Below are 15,212 nucleotides of genomic sequence, written 5' to 3' on the forward strand. Positions count from 1 at the left end.
GATGAGGAACTCCTTAGTCCTGAAATACTCTATCTCAGTGCAATTGGTGCACTTATTTATCTTGCTAATGCTAACAAAGGTCGTGCAGATCGTACTGGTTATGCAGATGCAGGTCATTTATCTGATCCCTATAAAGCTCGATCTCAAAACGGATACGTGTTTACATGTGGAGGTACTGTCATATCATGACGCTCCACAAAGCAATCTATTGTTGTTACTTCTTCAAATCATGTTGAGATAATAGCTATTCATGAAGCAAGTAAGGAATGCGTATGGTTGAGATCAGTGATTCATTTTATTCGAGAAAAATATGGTTTGGATTGTGATAAAAGATCCACAATTTTATACGAAAACAATGCTGCACGCATAGCCCAATTGAAGGGAGGATTTATAAAAGGAGATAGAACGAAGCACATTTCACCAAAATTATTCTACACATGATCTTCAGAAAAATGGTGACATTGATGTGCAATAAATCCGTTCAAGTGACAATCCGGCAGATTTGTTCACTAAATCTTTGCCAACTTCAACTTTTGAGAAGATGGTATACAAGATTGGAATGCAGAGACTCAACTATTCAAAACAAGGTTTTCATCAGGGGGAGCGAAAAAGCGCTGCACTCTTTTTCCCTTACTAAGGTTTTCCCACAGGGTTTTCCTTATAAGGTTTTTAAAAGGAAGCTAGCAATAGTTGGTAAGGATAATTGCCCGTAGTGGCTAGTGATAATGACTGTTAATAGTGGTGATTGACGATAATCATGGTGATTGATAACGGTCACGCGACAACGAATAGTGGTTAAAGTTTTAAGTCTGTTATAAATATATATATATTATGGATGCTCATTTAGTACTCCATTGTAAATAAGCTCGCTGAAGAAGATTATCCATATGGGACTCCGCCGTAAATATGTTTATCTATTTGGTACTCTATTGGAAATAAGCCTCCCGAAGAAGCTTATCATTTCGATACTCCGTTATGGATAAATATTACCCCGGTAGAAGATTATATATATCTGGTACAGTAGCATCTTACAAGCAACTTACAAGCAGCTTACACAGCAGGTTACAGTAGCAGCTTACAAGCAGCTTATACATCAGTTTCCTTTCTCTATAAATAGAGGAGATTTCAGTTTATTATGTACATAATTTTGAAGTTGAATAATATCAATATCTCTCTCTATACTCGTCTTCGATTTATTTACTTTACGGTCTTTATTTTATAACAAAATCTTGATTATTTAAATTTATTCAGACTTATTACATTATTCTAAAATAAAATAAAGAAATAAGTATAACTAATTAAGATTCGAATATAAAAAAGCAAACGCATAATGATTAGAATGTGAATGATTAAAATTAAGACATGCATCAAATAAATTAGGGCCAAGAAACCCCATCGAATGTTACACAGGTGGCACGGTGTCACCCCTACCTCCTGTCCTTCAAGTAGGACCCACTGCAAACTCTTCTAAGCCTCTAATAGCCGTCCATCTACACTATACCAACGCTCTGATTTTGATTACTTAGCATTACCGCTGATTACGTGGCACGTGTCCACCGCATCACCGTGCTCCGTTTTCACTTTTCCCCTGCAATAAAGCGTTTATAAAACAGTCCATGTAAGAGATAATTAGAAGAGCATAATTTCTCAGAGCCATAGCTTTCGTTCTATTTTTGTTAAATAAAGAGAAAGTAGAGAATATGTCGTCTTCGGTAGTACAGTTTGCTTCACAGGAAAGCAATAGTAATAGTAGTAGTAACCATCAACATGAAGATGGAAATGAACGGCTTGATTCTGATCACCATAACCATCCTACGGCTCACAATGTTTCCCTTCCTTCTGAAACTTTTCTCCAAGCTGCCATCTCTCTTAAAGACCAGGTACTGTGACCAGAGGCGGAGTCAGGATTTATAGAGTTCGGGATCTTAGTCATTTTTAAGTTATTGGATTCTAAATTAACTAATTTTCACATATTTGATTTGAGCTACTGTAACGAAAACGAAAATAAACCAAAATCAAGGAAAACGAAAACGCTTTTCATGTTTGTTTTGCTGAAAAAGAATGTTTTGTTTTGCCGGAAAGTTTCGAAGGAATTTGCTGTATTTTTTAGTGTACGCGGCGTATTTTAGCACTGTAATGCTAAATTTGGTGTGAATTCAGGTAGTAGAAATGACATGGAAAGGAAATGGAAGGAGTGCCGGTGGCGTTACAGATCCGACGGTGTATACAGGTTTGTTAGGAACGGCGTTTACCTGCCTGAGGTCGTACGAGGCTACCGGTGATCAGAAAGACTTGGAATTGTGCTCTGAGATAGTTGACGCTTGTGCAGAACTTGCACGTACTGTCACGAGGTTCTTACTTTCCCTCTTTTCAATTTGTTAGTTAATGTAATCCTAATACGGAATTAAATGTGTAATTAATGTATGTAAATTGGGCTTACTAACGTTTAAAATTGCTCTGGAAAATCTTTTTTTTTTTAACTAAAAGAAACAAGATTACTTGAAGAGTTAGGGCCTCTCTGAGCAAATAATGCTAGGGATGTACGGAAAGGCTGAATACGGAGTTGCTACTGAGCTTTCAGTCTTGCTTTTTATGGTGAATCTATTTTTTTTGTCTTTTTTTTTTAAGGCAATAAATATTTATTCAACAGCTAAGCCAAAACAGAATTAGATAGAAAATATTATATGTCCCCTTTTTTTTTTTTTTTTTTTTTTTTTTTTAAAATATGCTCATTTCTATTTGCTGTAACAGACTAGACTAGAAACAACATCAAAGATGTTTTCTCCAAACAAAGTCACAAGAGAATTTACTGGATGTGAAAGAATGCTTTCTTTGTCAAAAATTGATTGAATATAATTAGTATTGATTATTATGGTGAGTAAAGTTGAACAACTGGGTTATATACGATGTTGTACAGGTTCTACTCTTTTTTCCAATTAAGGACAAAAGAATCACATCTAGAATAATACTATAGTTTTGTCTTGCAAGAATTGTCTCCATCACTCTCTAGAGCTTGAAATACAGTTGCCCTTTGTACAGAAATATCGACTTTAAGATCTCTTAAAAAACATGTGCTAAAAAACGGGAAGTAGGAATTGTGTAACGTGGAGTAATCAAGTCTATATCTTTGTGGAATGGTACAATATTTGGTACATCAGTCATACGTCGGCTTGATCTTATAATCTTTGGGAGCCGACAGTGGATTCTGTTTGTGAGTTTGAAGCTGTAGGTTTTAGTCACTAGAATTCTTTTACCATGTCTTTATTACGGGGTCATTAAATGTCTTATAGTAGTAGTTCAAGTATTCTATTTCTTATATTTATACTTTTTTTTGGGGACCAGGCATGTGACTTTTCTGTGTGGAAGAGGAGGGGTATATGCTCTTGGAGCTGTTGCTGCTAACTATAGTGGGGACCAACACAAGAGAGAGTTGTATTTGAACCATTTCTTTGAGGTACCAGCATCCCTATGGTGATTTCCTTGAGGCAACCATATTTGTTTATATGAAATACTGTACTTCTTCAACTATAGTGGGGATTCATATGAGTTGTTTCACTAAATATGGGTATCTGCACACATAGAGTAATACTATGTGATTGTAGGTACCTCCCCTTGATCCACAACCAGGAAAAAGAGATGTGATCTGTCTATTTCAACAACTAAGCACGTGAAGCTAATGTTAGGGACCGCTAATTTGATACAAATTGTTTTGAGACGCGTTGGGCCAGAATATGGGTAGCTAATGTCTAATTTATCTAAAAGACCAAAAGTTTGTGAACGGTGTCATGTCTTGTTGAGGAGTGTTCATTCTGTTGAATTTTTTCTTAGCCTATGATGATGATTTAGCTTAGAGACCCGTTAATTGTTGCTAAGTGTCATTTGCTTTTACCTATCAAGTAAAGATACTAGTATTTTTATTTCATGAAATTTGTCAAAAGGAGTTTGTCTCCACCATTTATCTACTCCGAAAATTTTCATTGAACTACAAATGACCTCACTGGCCACTTATACTGGATAATTTAAAGTAAAGATCCATTGAAGTGCTCTTCATTGAACTGTAAATTAACAACACAGTGATATAACCAATATCAGCAATATAGCTCATTGTTGATGACTTCTTGTTTAACTTTAGGGATAACAACTTCGTAGGGTAAATGCATAAATTATTAGTTTTAAGAGCTTGTACATTCCTTCAAGTCATCGTCTATTTGTAAGTTCAAGAAGTTATTCACATAATAACAACTATGGCTCAATACCAAACAAGTTTAACTAGTTGGGGTTGGCTATATGAATTCTCGTCGACTCTTCATTTAATCTCATCTCAGGAGGTAAAACATTTGACCTGGTGATGAGGAAAGAAAATTTGCTAAATTCATGCTCGCAATATTCTATATATGCTTGGGCAGTCGGTTAATAAAATATGCTTGCAAATCAAATATACTATAACTGATTCAGCATCTAACGCGGTGGTGAATTTCGTAATCTTATTTTATTGCTTTAGCCTCTGTGTCGTGTAAGTCCAGATGCCCTCTGTTACTGCAGTAGTTTAGCTCAGCCCTGCTTGGAGCAACATTTAGATCTTTCTCCAAATTGTCACTTTCAGGTGGCACAAGAGAGAGCCCTTCCTGTTGGACCTGAAGATGGAGGTTTTGGAATGTCATATGACCTCCTTTACGGACGAGCTGGCTTCTTGTGGGCAGCATTGTTTATCAGGAAGTACTTAGGGGCGGAGACAGTGCCAGATGAGTACCTTATGCCTGTTGTTGAAGCTATATTAGCAGGAGGGAGAGCAGGGGCAACTGATAACCCAGCCTGCCCGCTGATGTATAGATGGCATGGGACAAGATACTGGGGCGCAGCTCACGGGCTTGCTGGTATTCTGCATGTATTACTTCATTTTCCGCTCTCTCAAGGAGATATCGAAGATGTTAAGGAGACCTTAAGGTACATGATGAGCAACAGGTTTCCCCACAGTGGTAATTATCCTGTCAGTGAAGGGAATCCAAGAGACAAGCTGGTCCAATGGTCCCATGGTGCTACTGGCATCACCATTACTATGTGCAAAGCATCTGAGGTTAGTACCTATTAGATATTTAGACCCAGGCAATAAGTTCTCTACTATTGTACCCCGAGCTTATAAACACTTATGGGATTAAACTGGGTTTGTTATTGTTGATGTTGTTACCCCGAGCTTATAATAAGTGACGTATTCAAAGAAAATACTTAAGAAACTAAGTTAACAATGACAAGCATGTTTGCATTCCCTGTTCTTTCAACTCGGATTTCTCATTAGGTTCTCAGGCTGTGCACCTCGTCTCTTGGGATCCCCCGACCCCAAGCGGAGGGAGGTGGATGCAAGGAGGCCTATATGAATTCCTTTTGTCAAAAAGTAATACTATGTAAATAGGGTAATAAACCTCTTTTTGTGCACATAAATTTTGTGGATTCCTTTGACATAATGAAGAGTAACGCCTTGCGGTGAAAATGTTGTTTAAAAATTGCTTTTATCACATGTTCATATTTTAGGTGCGACATTCTTGTATTTTTAAAGGTGGCTCAAAAATTGCTTTAGGTCACATGTTCATTCTAGGTGTGGCGTTGTATTTATTTTGAAATCTTTTTGTTAGGATTCCCAACTCCGCAGCTGCTCTACCCCTATCGGAAACACACACAAAATTAAACAAAAAAGTATCATATTGTCATAATTATGGTGAATCTGAGTTGTGAGAACCAATAATGACCTCAACTTTACTCTTCTGCTGCAGGTACTGTCAAATGATAGGGAGTTTCGTGATGCTGCCATAGAAGGTGGAGAGGTAGTGTGGAAAAACGGCTTGGTGAAGAAAGTAGGACTTGCTGATGGTGCATCTGGAAATGCTTACGCCTTCCTCTCACTCTTCCGTCTAACTGGGGAAAGCATATATGAAGAAAGAGCAAGAGCTTTTGCAAGTTGCTTATATCACAATGCGAGGACGATCATGAATGAAAGGCATCATAATGAAGCAGATCATTCCTACTCTCTTTTCCAAGGATTAGGCGGCGGCGCTTGCTTCTTGTTCGACTTGCTTACGCCTGAAAATTCCAGGTTCCCAGGCTATGAACTCTAATCTTTGGCTTGTTTGAGTTTCAAGAGATGGGTTTACAGGGGAAAAAAAACATGTACTCTGGTAGGTTAATAGTGCAAGTTTACATGGTCAATTAGGAGGTGGGAAATGGAGTTTCTTGCTTGCTTCCTGGTGTGAGCAAATACTAGTAAGCTATGTGAAAGTATGTTGTATATATTTGACTTTCATTTAACACTTTTTAAGAACTCTAATATGGAGATGCAATGGCCACCATGCTTCATTGTCCATGACCCCTTTTTACATACTCTTACCTGCCCTCCTGCTCCTCCTTTGATTTAGTGATTTGTTTTCTCAATAATAGCTTGAAATTACATAAACTTTTGAATAGCAGGACCACAGTTAACGCGAATTATTATATGGTAACATTATTATATGGTAACGCGAATAACTAGGTTAAGGATAAAGTCGCTTCTGAATGATTACACCTGACAATGAGAATCTGAAACCTAAGAATGAGAAATGAGAAGTAAAAGTAATATTTTGAACTACATTGATAATCTTAGGAAGTTTGAATATGAATTAACAAAGAAACACATGGTGCTAATCAATAAGACTTTCGTTTCTTTTCTTTTGCATTATTCCAATCCTATCTATCTTCCAGTTTTTCTACAAGTCTACTATCTGAACTCTAGGAATATGAGCAATTTTCCAGTAATCCCCACTTTGACTGTCCTCAAGCTGCAAAGTCATCAACATCTTTTCAGAAACATTTTGCAACATAAGACGTTGAAGCTTGCTTAAATGCTCAATCCCAAACGGAAACACCTTCATTACTGGACAGTTGCGCAGTTGAAGCTCCTCAAGAGAAGGCATTGCACCCTCTTCCACGTTAATCATTCTCAGTTTTCTGCAGTGCCAAATATATAATTCTCGCAGTTTCTTGAATCTGCCTGCCCTGAATCTCAATTCTTCACCTTCACAGGCCAACTCTAGCACAAGGTTTACAAGATTGGGCAAATCTTGAAGAGTTTCTAGTGCGTTGTCCTCTAACTTGCTCAATCTTAAATGAACTGTGGCCAAGGCTTCAAGAGATGTTACCCATATTGGAAGCCTCTCCAAACGCCCTTCGAAGGTTAATGTTCGAAGGGATGAGTGTGTAGAACGAAGGGGATAGTGCAAATCAATAATGTCTCCCACCCCATAAGATGAGATAGATAGTTGTTCAAGATTGATCAACTTGTCAAGGGAAGAACAAAGATCCCTTGCATGTTTTCTTCTCAGCTTCGCGATCTCTAACTTTCGTAGTCTTGTTAACTTTCCCAATTCAATCACTATGCTTGTAGTGGCATTTATAAGAGTCACCACTTCCATGGACACAAGGGTTCCTATCTTCTCAGGAGCTGTAAAACCATGCAAAAAATCAGCACCACGTCGATAAATGAGGACATGGCGAAGATGTTGAAGCCTTAGAATCTCATCAGGCAATTTGTTTACCAATGTGTCCCTTAGGTCCAAGAACTCGAGGTACTCAAGCTTCCATATTGATCCTGGCAGATGTTTTATCTTAGTGTTCCTCAAATTCAAAAACTTGAGATGTACTAATTCAAAGACTTTTTCTGGTATGTTCACCAATGGGGCTCCTGTTAAGTCTAAGACCTTGAGTAGCTTGAAACTGCCACATAACAGCTTCAACAAGAATGAACTAGTGACAGAATCTGGTGAACCGAACGTTATTAGTGAGTGAAGATGCTTAAACCGATCAATATTTTGTATATCGGTAGCGAATTCATCAGCGATTACGGGATGTCTGACTTTGTGAGGCCTTCTTTCTTCTCCATTAGCTATAGTTGCCATGGCACTTTCCCCTGACTTAGGAAGAATGATTTCATACCACAGGTTATGAATGCTGAATATCGCTAACCTTCCATCAGGGTATTTTTTAGCAACTTGGATCAAGCTTCTGTTTGCAAGTTCAGTGAGATAGCTTCCAGCAACTTGTGCAATTGCCTTTCCTTCTCTTTCAAGAACAAGTCCCTCTGCTGCCCAGAGTCGAGTCAGTCTCATCTTATCGATGACATGATATCTTGGAATTATGCTCAGATAAGTGAAACAAGACTTGAGATAGAAAGGCAAGTCTTGATAACATAGATTGAGTATCCTTGTCATGTGCTCGGCTTCACTATAACTACCTTGTAACTTGTCAACAAGGCTGTCATAGAACATCTCCCACGCCTCTTTTCTTTTCCCTTTAGTAGCCAAAGCACCAGCAATCACCAAAATCGCCAGTGGCAGACCTCTGCATTTCTGTATAATGTCTTTGGAGATTTGCACTAAGGATGAAGGACATAATAGGCTGCCTGAAAATGCCTTTTTGCAGAAAAGAATCCAAGATTCTTCTTCAGCCAAAGGCTTCAAATTATAAACATGACTACCAACATCAGTTTCCACACAAATAGTATGGCATATATCAGCAAAACGCGATATGATGATAATCCTGCTGCCACAGCTTTCTCTAGGAAATGCACATGTGAGAGCTCTCCAGATGCCAATATCAGGGACATCATCAAGGACAATTAAGTACCTTGATGACTTAAAGAATAGTTGAAGGAATTGTGCCAACATGTTAGCATCCATGGCTTCAAGTGCTCGACGGGAATGATCATCTTGTGGATCAAGCATGCTCGTGAATAGCTCCTTAACATCAGAAAATTTTGGAATATCAATCCACAGAGTATGATGATTGAAATGCTTGTTGACTGTTGCATCATCAAAGATTTTCTTGACTAGGGTGGTTTTCCCTATACCTCTTGTTCCAACTACACAAAGCAATTTCCATTCTGGATCATCAGAAAGAACACAATCGAGTAGTACTGATTTATGATTTTCAACACCTACAAGATCTGCATCATCAACAAGGAGTACTTCTTCATGGTTATTACACCATGTAATGTTGCTACTTTCTGCGCTTGTTGTAGCACCATATTTCTGAAGAAACGTATTATGTCCTTCAGAAATGACGATGATTCGGGCCTTTACACCTTCCAATGCTTTTAAAATATTATCATTTTGAGCTTCAAATAACTTCTCAGACATTAATGAATGATGTGGTTTTTTCCATGGCCACGATACCTTTTCTTGAAAACTGTTGCAGATGACAATATGATTTTCAAGAATGTCTTGGACATCATGTGCAAGGTTTAATACTTGCTTGATCCATACTTGTAATTCAGCATCTTCTTCTTCTTTAGCATCAGCTACTCTTGAGAAAGTCCTCATTTGTTCAAATGCATCCCTGATATGAACAATTTCTTGCTGAATTCCATCAAGAAATTTTTGTCCGCAATTGAGCAATGTTGAAAGCTGATGTACCAAATAAGATATAGCGCACTCTGCCATTTTTTCACTCAGTATATATTTTCTTTAGCAAATTTATGCAAGATGTTGGTATATTTTATGGTGGAGTTTGGTGATCAATTGATATAGATCAAACCTTGAACTGGTTTATGCTCTAAACCACATTATGTAAATGATTATTGCAATTTGCAAGCTTAAGAACATTATCCTAGTTATTAGTAATTCACTACTACTAGTTGGAGTATCTCTTCTTTTTTATATTCAGTGCTATATGAGCTGACTTTGAACACACTTAACGTGGCAGCAATTGTGCACGGTTGGTTCATTGACTATGGCTGTCTAGAGACATCGATTGTCAACTTAAATGTTTACACCAGAATCTTCTTTCTAAGCCTCTGGTTGACTTTTGTCTAGAGACATGGATTAGTTGGACTATTTCTCTTTTCTAAATTCATGCTATTTTAACACACTGATGACTGAACGTGGTAAGCAATTCGGCAATTGATTCGGTCGACTACTGGCTGTCTAAAAATACCGATTGTGAACTCCAATGTTTACACCAGAATCTCCACACTAAACCCCTTTTGTTAGTCCGGAGCAATCGTGGTATGCTACAAAAATTGAAGCAGGAGATGTCTAACGTGGAGAAATCAATTCTATATCTTTGTGGGACAGTAGTATATTATAATGGTATGCAGCAGAATTATATGGCATCAGTTATACGTGGCGTAGATCATCTTTTATTCTATGGGGAGCCCACAGTGATTCTGGAAAAAGTTGTACGTATGAGCCATAGTGGAATTGATTCTGATTGCGAGTTTGAAGTTTTTAGTCTCTAATTCTTTTGTTGTTTTGGGGTAATCAAGTATGTAAAGTCCAAATATGTCTTGTCTTTGTTCTTTATGTGATTTTTCTATGTGGAAGAGGAGTGTATGCTCTTCCACATAAAACATGTTTGACCATCGTATCTGAGCCAATCAAACATGTTTAACTAATGTTTTTGGAGGTTGCTAATTCGATACCAAATTGTTCGGAGACACATTGGGCCATAATATCATAGCAAAATAAAAAAAGGGGCGGACCACAATGGTCTATTGTACGCAGCCTTACTCTGCATTTCTGCAAGCTTGAACCTGTCACCTCCTAGTCACATGGCAGCAACTCTACCAGTTACGCCAAGGCTCCCCTTCAATATCATAGCTAAATGCATTACAATGATGTCTCTTTTCATCTATAAGATTCAAATGTATTTTGTGAAAGAATTTGTTAAAAGACTTAATTTCAGTTGGAGTAAAGCTGAATGAAGGTGAGACTTCCTTATTGAGATTGGTAATCAAAGATAATGTGAATTGAACAGTGTCTTGTTACTAATTGGTTTCTCTCTGCAATCTGCAACTCTTCATTTTATTCTAAGAGTGGTTACAGGCTGAAAACTTAGAAGAGCTTTTCCAAACAAATTAAATGACTTGTACTTAGTTAAGGTTGGTCGGGACCGAATCCTCCTTGTAAAGAACTTATGAGATCGTAAGGGGTAGCATATGCTGGATCAGTTCTTTCTTGCCTCCTGGTGTGAGCAAATACTAGTAAGGTATGCACCACGGTTTTGTATATATTTGGTGTTTATGTCACCACCTTTTAAAGAACTGGCCGTCTTTTTCTATGGCCCTTTTTACCTACCAACTCGCGCGAGCTCTGTTTCCTCTTTGGTTTAGTGGTTTGTTTTTTGCAATAATTGCATGAAACTGCATGAGTTTCTGAATAGCAAGTGTATGATTTCTTTTGAATTCTTCAAAATCTTAAAAAGAAAGATGAATACGAATTATTATATGGTAACTACGTACTCCGATCCTAAACCAAGGAAAAAGGAGCTTCTGAAATTATCAGACCATTCTATTTTTACGTGAAAATTATTTGGTAGCTCAGTCTACAAAAGTTATGGCTTGGATATTTTGTGGAAGCATTTTTAGCATTTGAACTAGGAGATTTTAGAAAAATCGAGTTTAAGAAGAGAAGAAATTTCTGCAACTATACAAGCTCAGTTCAGGTAGTATATGAGGATAGGAGATATGGACTGAAAAAGAAAATGTAGACAACTTAATGGTACACAGAATCTTGATTGTGCTATTAACTGCTATGAGAGCAGGTTGTTCATTTAATTAAAGAATATCATATAGCAACAAACATTCATGAGCAGTGACGGAGCAAGATTTTTCCCAAGGGGATGCCAAAAAAAACATACGAAGAAGTCAAGGGGATTCAATATCTAATATATATAGACATAAAAGAAAAGTTTGAACTTATATATACAATGTAATTTTCCGGCGGAAGGGATTCGAATGAACTCCCTTCCGCCCTCCGTCCCTGTTTATGAGTCAGGAAGTTCAGAATAAGAAACCCAAAGATAAGAGAATAAGAAGTAAAGAGTACTTATATTTTGAGCTACTAATAATCTTGAAAGTTTGAATCTGAATTATCAAAAATATGTCACTAATCTCTTCTCTTGCATTATCCCACTCCTAGTAACCTTTCAGCTTTTCTGCAAGTCTGCTAGTCTATATGAAGTCCGTGAATATGAGCAATTTTCCAGTAATCCCCACTTTGACTGTCCTTAAACTGCACAGTCATTAACAACTTCTCAGACATTTGTTCCAGCGAAAGATACTGAAGCGTGCTCAAATGTTCAATCCCAAAGGGTAACTCCTCCATTAATCCACAGTTGCGCAATTGAAGCTCATAAAGAGAAGTCATTGCGCCCTCTTCCACTTTAATCTGTCTCAGTTTTGTAGAGTGCAGAATACGTAAGTCTTTCAGTTTCTTGAATCCACCTGCCCTGAACCTCAATTCTTCGCCTTCATAGGCCTGGTCTAGCACTAGTTTTACAAGGTTGGGCAAATCTTGAAGACTGTCTAGTGCATTGTCCACTAACTTGCTCCATTTTAGATGAACTGTGGCTAAGGCTTGAAGAGATGTTACCCATTGTGGAAACCTCTCTAGACGCCCTTCGAAGAGCAATATTCGGAGGGATGTGTGTGTAGAAGAAAGGGGGTAGTGCAGATCAATAATGTCACTTACCCCATAAGATGAGATTGATAGTTGTTGTAGATTTATCAACTTGTCAAGGGAAGAACAAAGATCTCTTCCATGTTTTCTTCTCAGTTCCGCGATTTCTAATATTTGTAGTCTTGTTAACTTTCCCAGTTCAATCACTGTGCTTGCAGTGGCATTTATAAGATTCACCATTTCTAAGGACACAAGGGTTCCTATGTTCTTAGGAGCTTTAAAACCATGCAAAAAATCAGCACCCCATCGATAAATGAAGACATGGCGAAGATGTTGAAGCCTTAGAATCTCATCAGGCAATTTGTTTACCAATGTGTCCCTTAGGTCCAAGAACTCGAGGTACTCAAGCTTCCATATTGATCCTGGCAGATGTTTTATCTTAGTGTTCCTCAAATTCAAAAACTTGAGATGTACTAATTCAAAGACTTTTTCTGGTATGTTCACCAATGGGGCTCCTGTTAAGTCTAAGACCTTGAGTAGCTTGAAACTGCCACATAACAGCTTCAACAAGAATGAATTAGTGACAGAATCTGATGACCTGAATGTTATCAGAGAGTGAAGATGCTTAAACCGATCAACATCTTGTATATCATTAGCCAATTCATCAGCGATTACTAGATGTCTGACTTTGTGAGGTCTTTTTGTTCCTTCCCCATTACCTATAGTTGTAACGACCCTTTCCCCTGACTTAGAAAGAATGGTTTCGTACCACATGTTATGGATGTTGAATGATTGTAACCATCCATCAGGGTACTTTTTGGTAACTTGGATCAAGCGTCTGTTTGCAAGTTCATTGAGATAGCTTTCAGCAACTTGTGCAATTCCCTTTCCATCTCTTTCTAGGACAAGTCCTTCTGCTGCCCATAGTCGAATCAGTCTCTTCTTAATAATGACATGATCTTTTGGAATTATGCTCAGATATGTGAAACAAGACTTGAGATAGAAAGGCAAGTCTTGATAACATAGATTGAGTATCTTTTTCATGTGCTCGACTTCACTATAACTACCTTGTAGCTTGTCAACAAGGTTGCCATGAAACAATTCCCACGCCTCTGTTTTGTTCCCTTTAGTAGCCAGTGCACCAGCAATCAACAAAATTGCCAGTGGCAAACCGTTGCATTTTTCTACGATGTCTTTGGAGATTTGCATCGATGATGGAGGACATAACAAGCTGCCTGAGAATACCTTTCTGCAGAAAAGAATCCAAGATTCTTCTTCAGACAAAGGCTTCCAACTATAAACATGACTATCACCACCAGTTTCTGCACAAATGGTATGGCATATTTCAGAAAAACGCGATATGATGATGACCCTGCTGCCACGGCTTTTACTAGGAAATAAATATTTGAGAGTCCTCCATGTGTCAATATCAGGGACATCATCAAGGACAACAAAGTACCGCAATGTCTCAAAGGTTTGTTGAAGGTACTGTGCCAACATGTTACCATTCATGGTTTCAAGTGCTCGACGGGTACTGTCATCGTTTAGATTAACCATGCTCAACAAAATATCTGTAACATCAGAAAACCTTGGAATCTCAATCCATATAGTTCGATCGAAATTCTTACTCACTGCTGCATCATCAAAGATTTTCTTGACTAGGGCAGTTTTCCCTATACCTCTAGTTCCAACTATAGAAAGCAATTTCCATTCTTGATCATCAGAAAGTAACCAATCAAGAAGCATTGATTTATGATTTTCAACACCTACAAGATCTGCATCATCATCAAGAATTACTTCTTCATGGTTATTACACCATGAAATATTGCTACTTTCCACAGTTGGTAGAGCACCATATTTCTGAAGAAATGTTTTGTGTCCTTCAGAAATGACGATGATTCGGGCTTTGATGCCTTCCAATAACATTGAAAGATTATCATTCTGAGCTTCAAAGAACTTCTCAGACATTAATGAATGATGGGGTTTTTTCCATGGCCATGATCCCTTTTCTTGAAAACTGTTGCACATAACAACATGTTTTTCAAGAATGTCTTGGACATCATGTGCAAGATCTTGTACTTGCTTGATCCATACTTGTAAATCAACATCTTCTTCTTCTTCTTTTGCATCAGCTACTCTTGAGAAAGTCCTCATATGTTCAAATGCATCCCTGATATGAACAATTTCTTGTTCAATTCCTTCATAACATTTTTGTCTACCGCGGAGCCTAGCTGAAAGCTGGTCATGTACCAAATAAGATATAGCACTCTCTGCCATTTTTTCCCTCAGTATATATTTCTTTAGCAAATTTAGTGCAAGATGTTGGTGTAGTTAATGGTGGACTTTCATGATCAATTTATGTAGATCAAAGTTTGAACTTGTTAGGGAATATAACCGCGTTATGCAAATGATTATTGCAATTTGCAAGATTAAGAAACATTATCCTAATTATTAGTATCAGTTTACTACTACTAGTTGGAGGATCTTTCCTCTTTTTTTAATTCATGCTATATGAGCTGACTTTGAATACACTTAACGTGGCCAGCAATTTGGCACGGTTGACTATGGCCGTATAGAGACATCGATTGTCAACTTTGGAAATTTTTGTAATATATTTGATGTAATTGATGTTGGACTTTCCTGATCAATTTATATAAATCAAACTTTGAATCAGTCTAGGTACTAGAACTGTGCTTCACAAATGATGATTGTAAATAGCAAGTTAAGAAACATTTTACCAGTTATTACTAGTTTTTTATTTAATATTTTACTTTATTATATTATTTTTGTAGT

General features: G+C 37.6%; 3 protein-coding genes across 3 annotated transcripts; 1 reads left to right on the plus strand and 2 right to left on the minus strand.

Annotated features, from left to right (window-relative positions):
- Positions 1 to 1,620: 1,620 nt before the first annotated feature.
- On the plus strand, positions 1,621 to 6,350 carry LOC109206984 (lanC-like protein GCL1). Its single transcript, XM_019369857.1, has 5 exons — positions 1,621 to 1,880; positions 2,161 to 2,351; positions 3,343 to 3,454; positions 4,604 to 5,074; positions 5,766 to 6,350. The coding sequence occupies exons 1-5, from the start codon at positions 1,701 to 1,703 to the stop codon at positions 6,105 to 6,107; spliced, it is 1,296 nt and encodes a 431-aa protein (XP_019225402.1). The 5' UTR covers positions 1,621 to 1,700; the 3' UTR covers positions 6,108 to 6,350.
- An 85-nt stretch (positions 6,351 to 6,435) lies between these two features.
- On the minus strand, positions 6,436 to 9,576 carry LOC109206983 (disease resistance protein RPM1-like). The gene has a single exon (XM_019369856.1). The coding sequence runs from the start codon at positions 9,459 to 9,461 to the stop codon at positions 6,732 to 6,734; it is 2,730 nt and encodes a 909-aa protein (XP_019225401.1). The 5' UTR covers positions 9,462 to 9,576; the 3' UTR covers positions 6,436 to 6,731.
- Positions 9,577 to 11,966: 2,390 nt separating this feature from the next.
- On the minus strand, positions 11,967 to 14,696 carry LOC109206972 (disease resistance protein RPM1-like). The gene has a single exon (XM_019369845.1). It carries the CDS (start codon positions 14,694 to 14,696, stop codon positions 11,967 to 11,969), a length of 2,730 nt encoding a protein of 909 aa, XP_019225390.1.
- Between the last annotated feature and the right edge of the window lie 516 nt (positions 14,697 to 15,212).

The sequence above is a fragment of the Nicotiana attenuata genome, unplaced genomic scaffold (genome assembly GCF_001879085.1).
Source record: "Nicotiana attenuata strain UT unplaced genomic scaffold, NIATTr2, whole genome shotgun sequence".
Lineage (NCBI taxonomy): Eukaryota > Viridiplantae > Streptophyta > Magnoliopsida > Solanales > Solanaceae > Nicotiana > Nicotiana attenuata.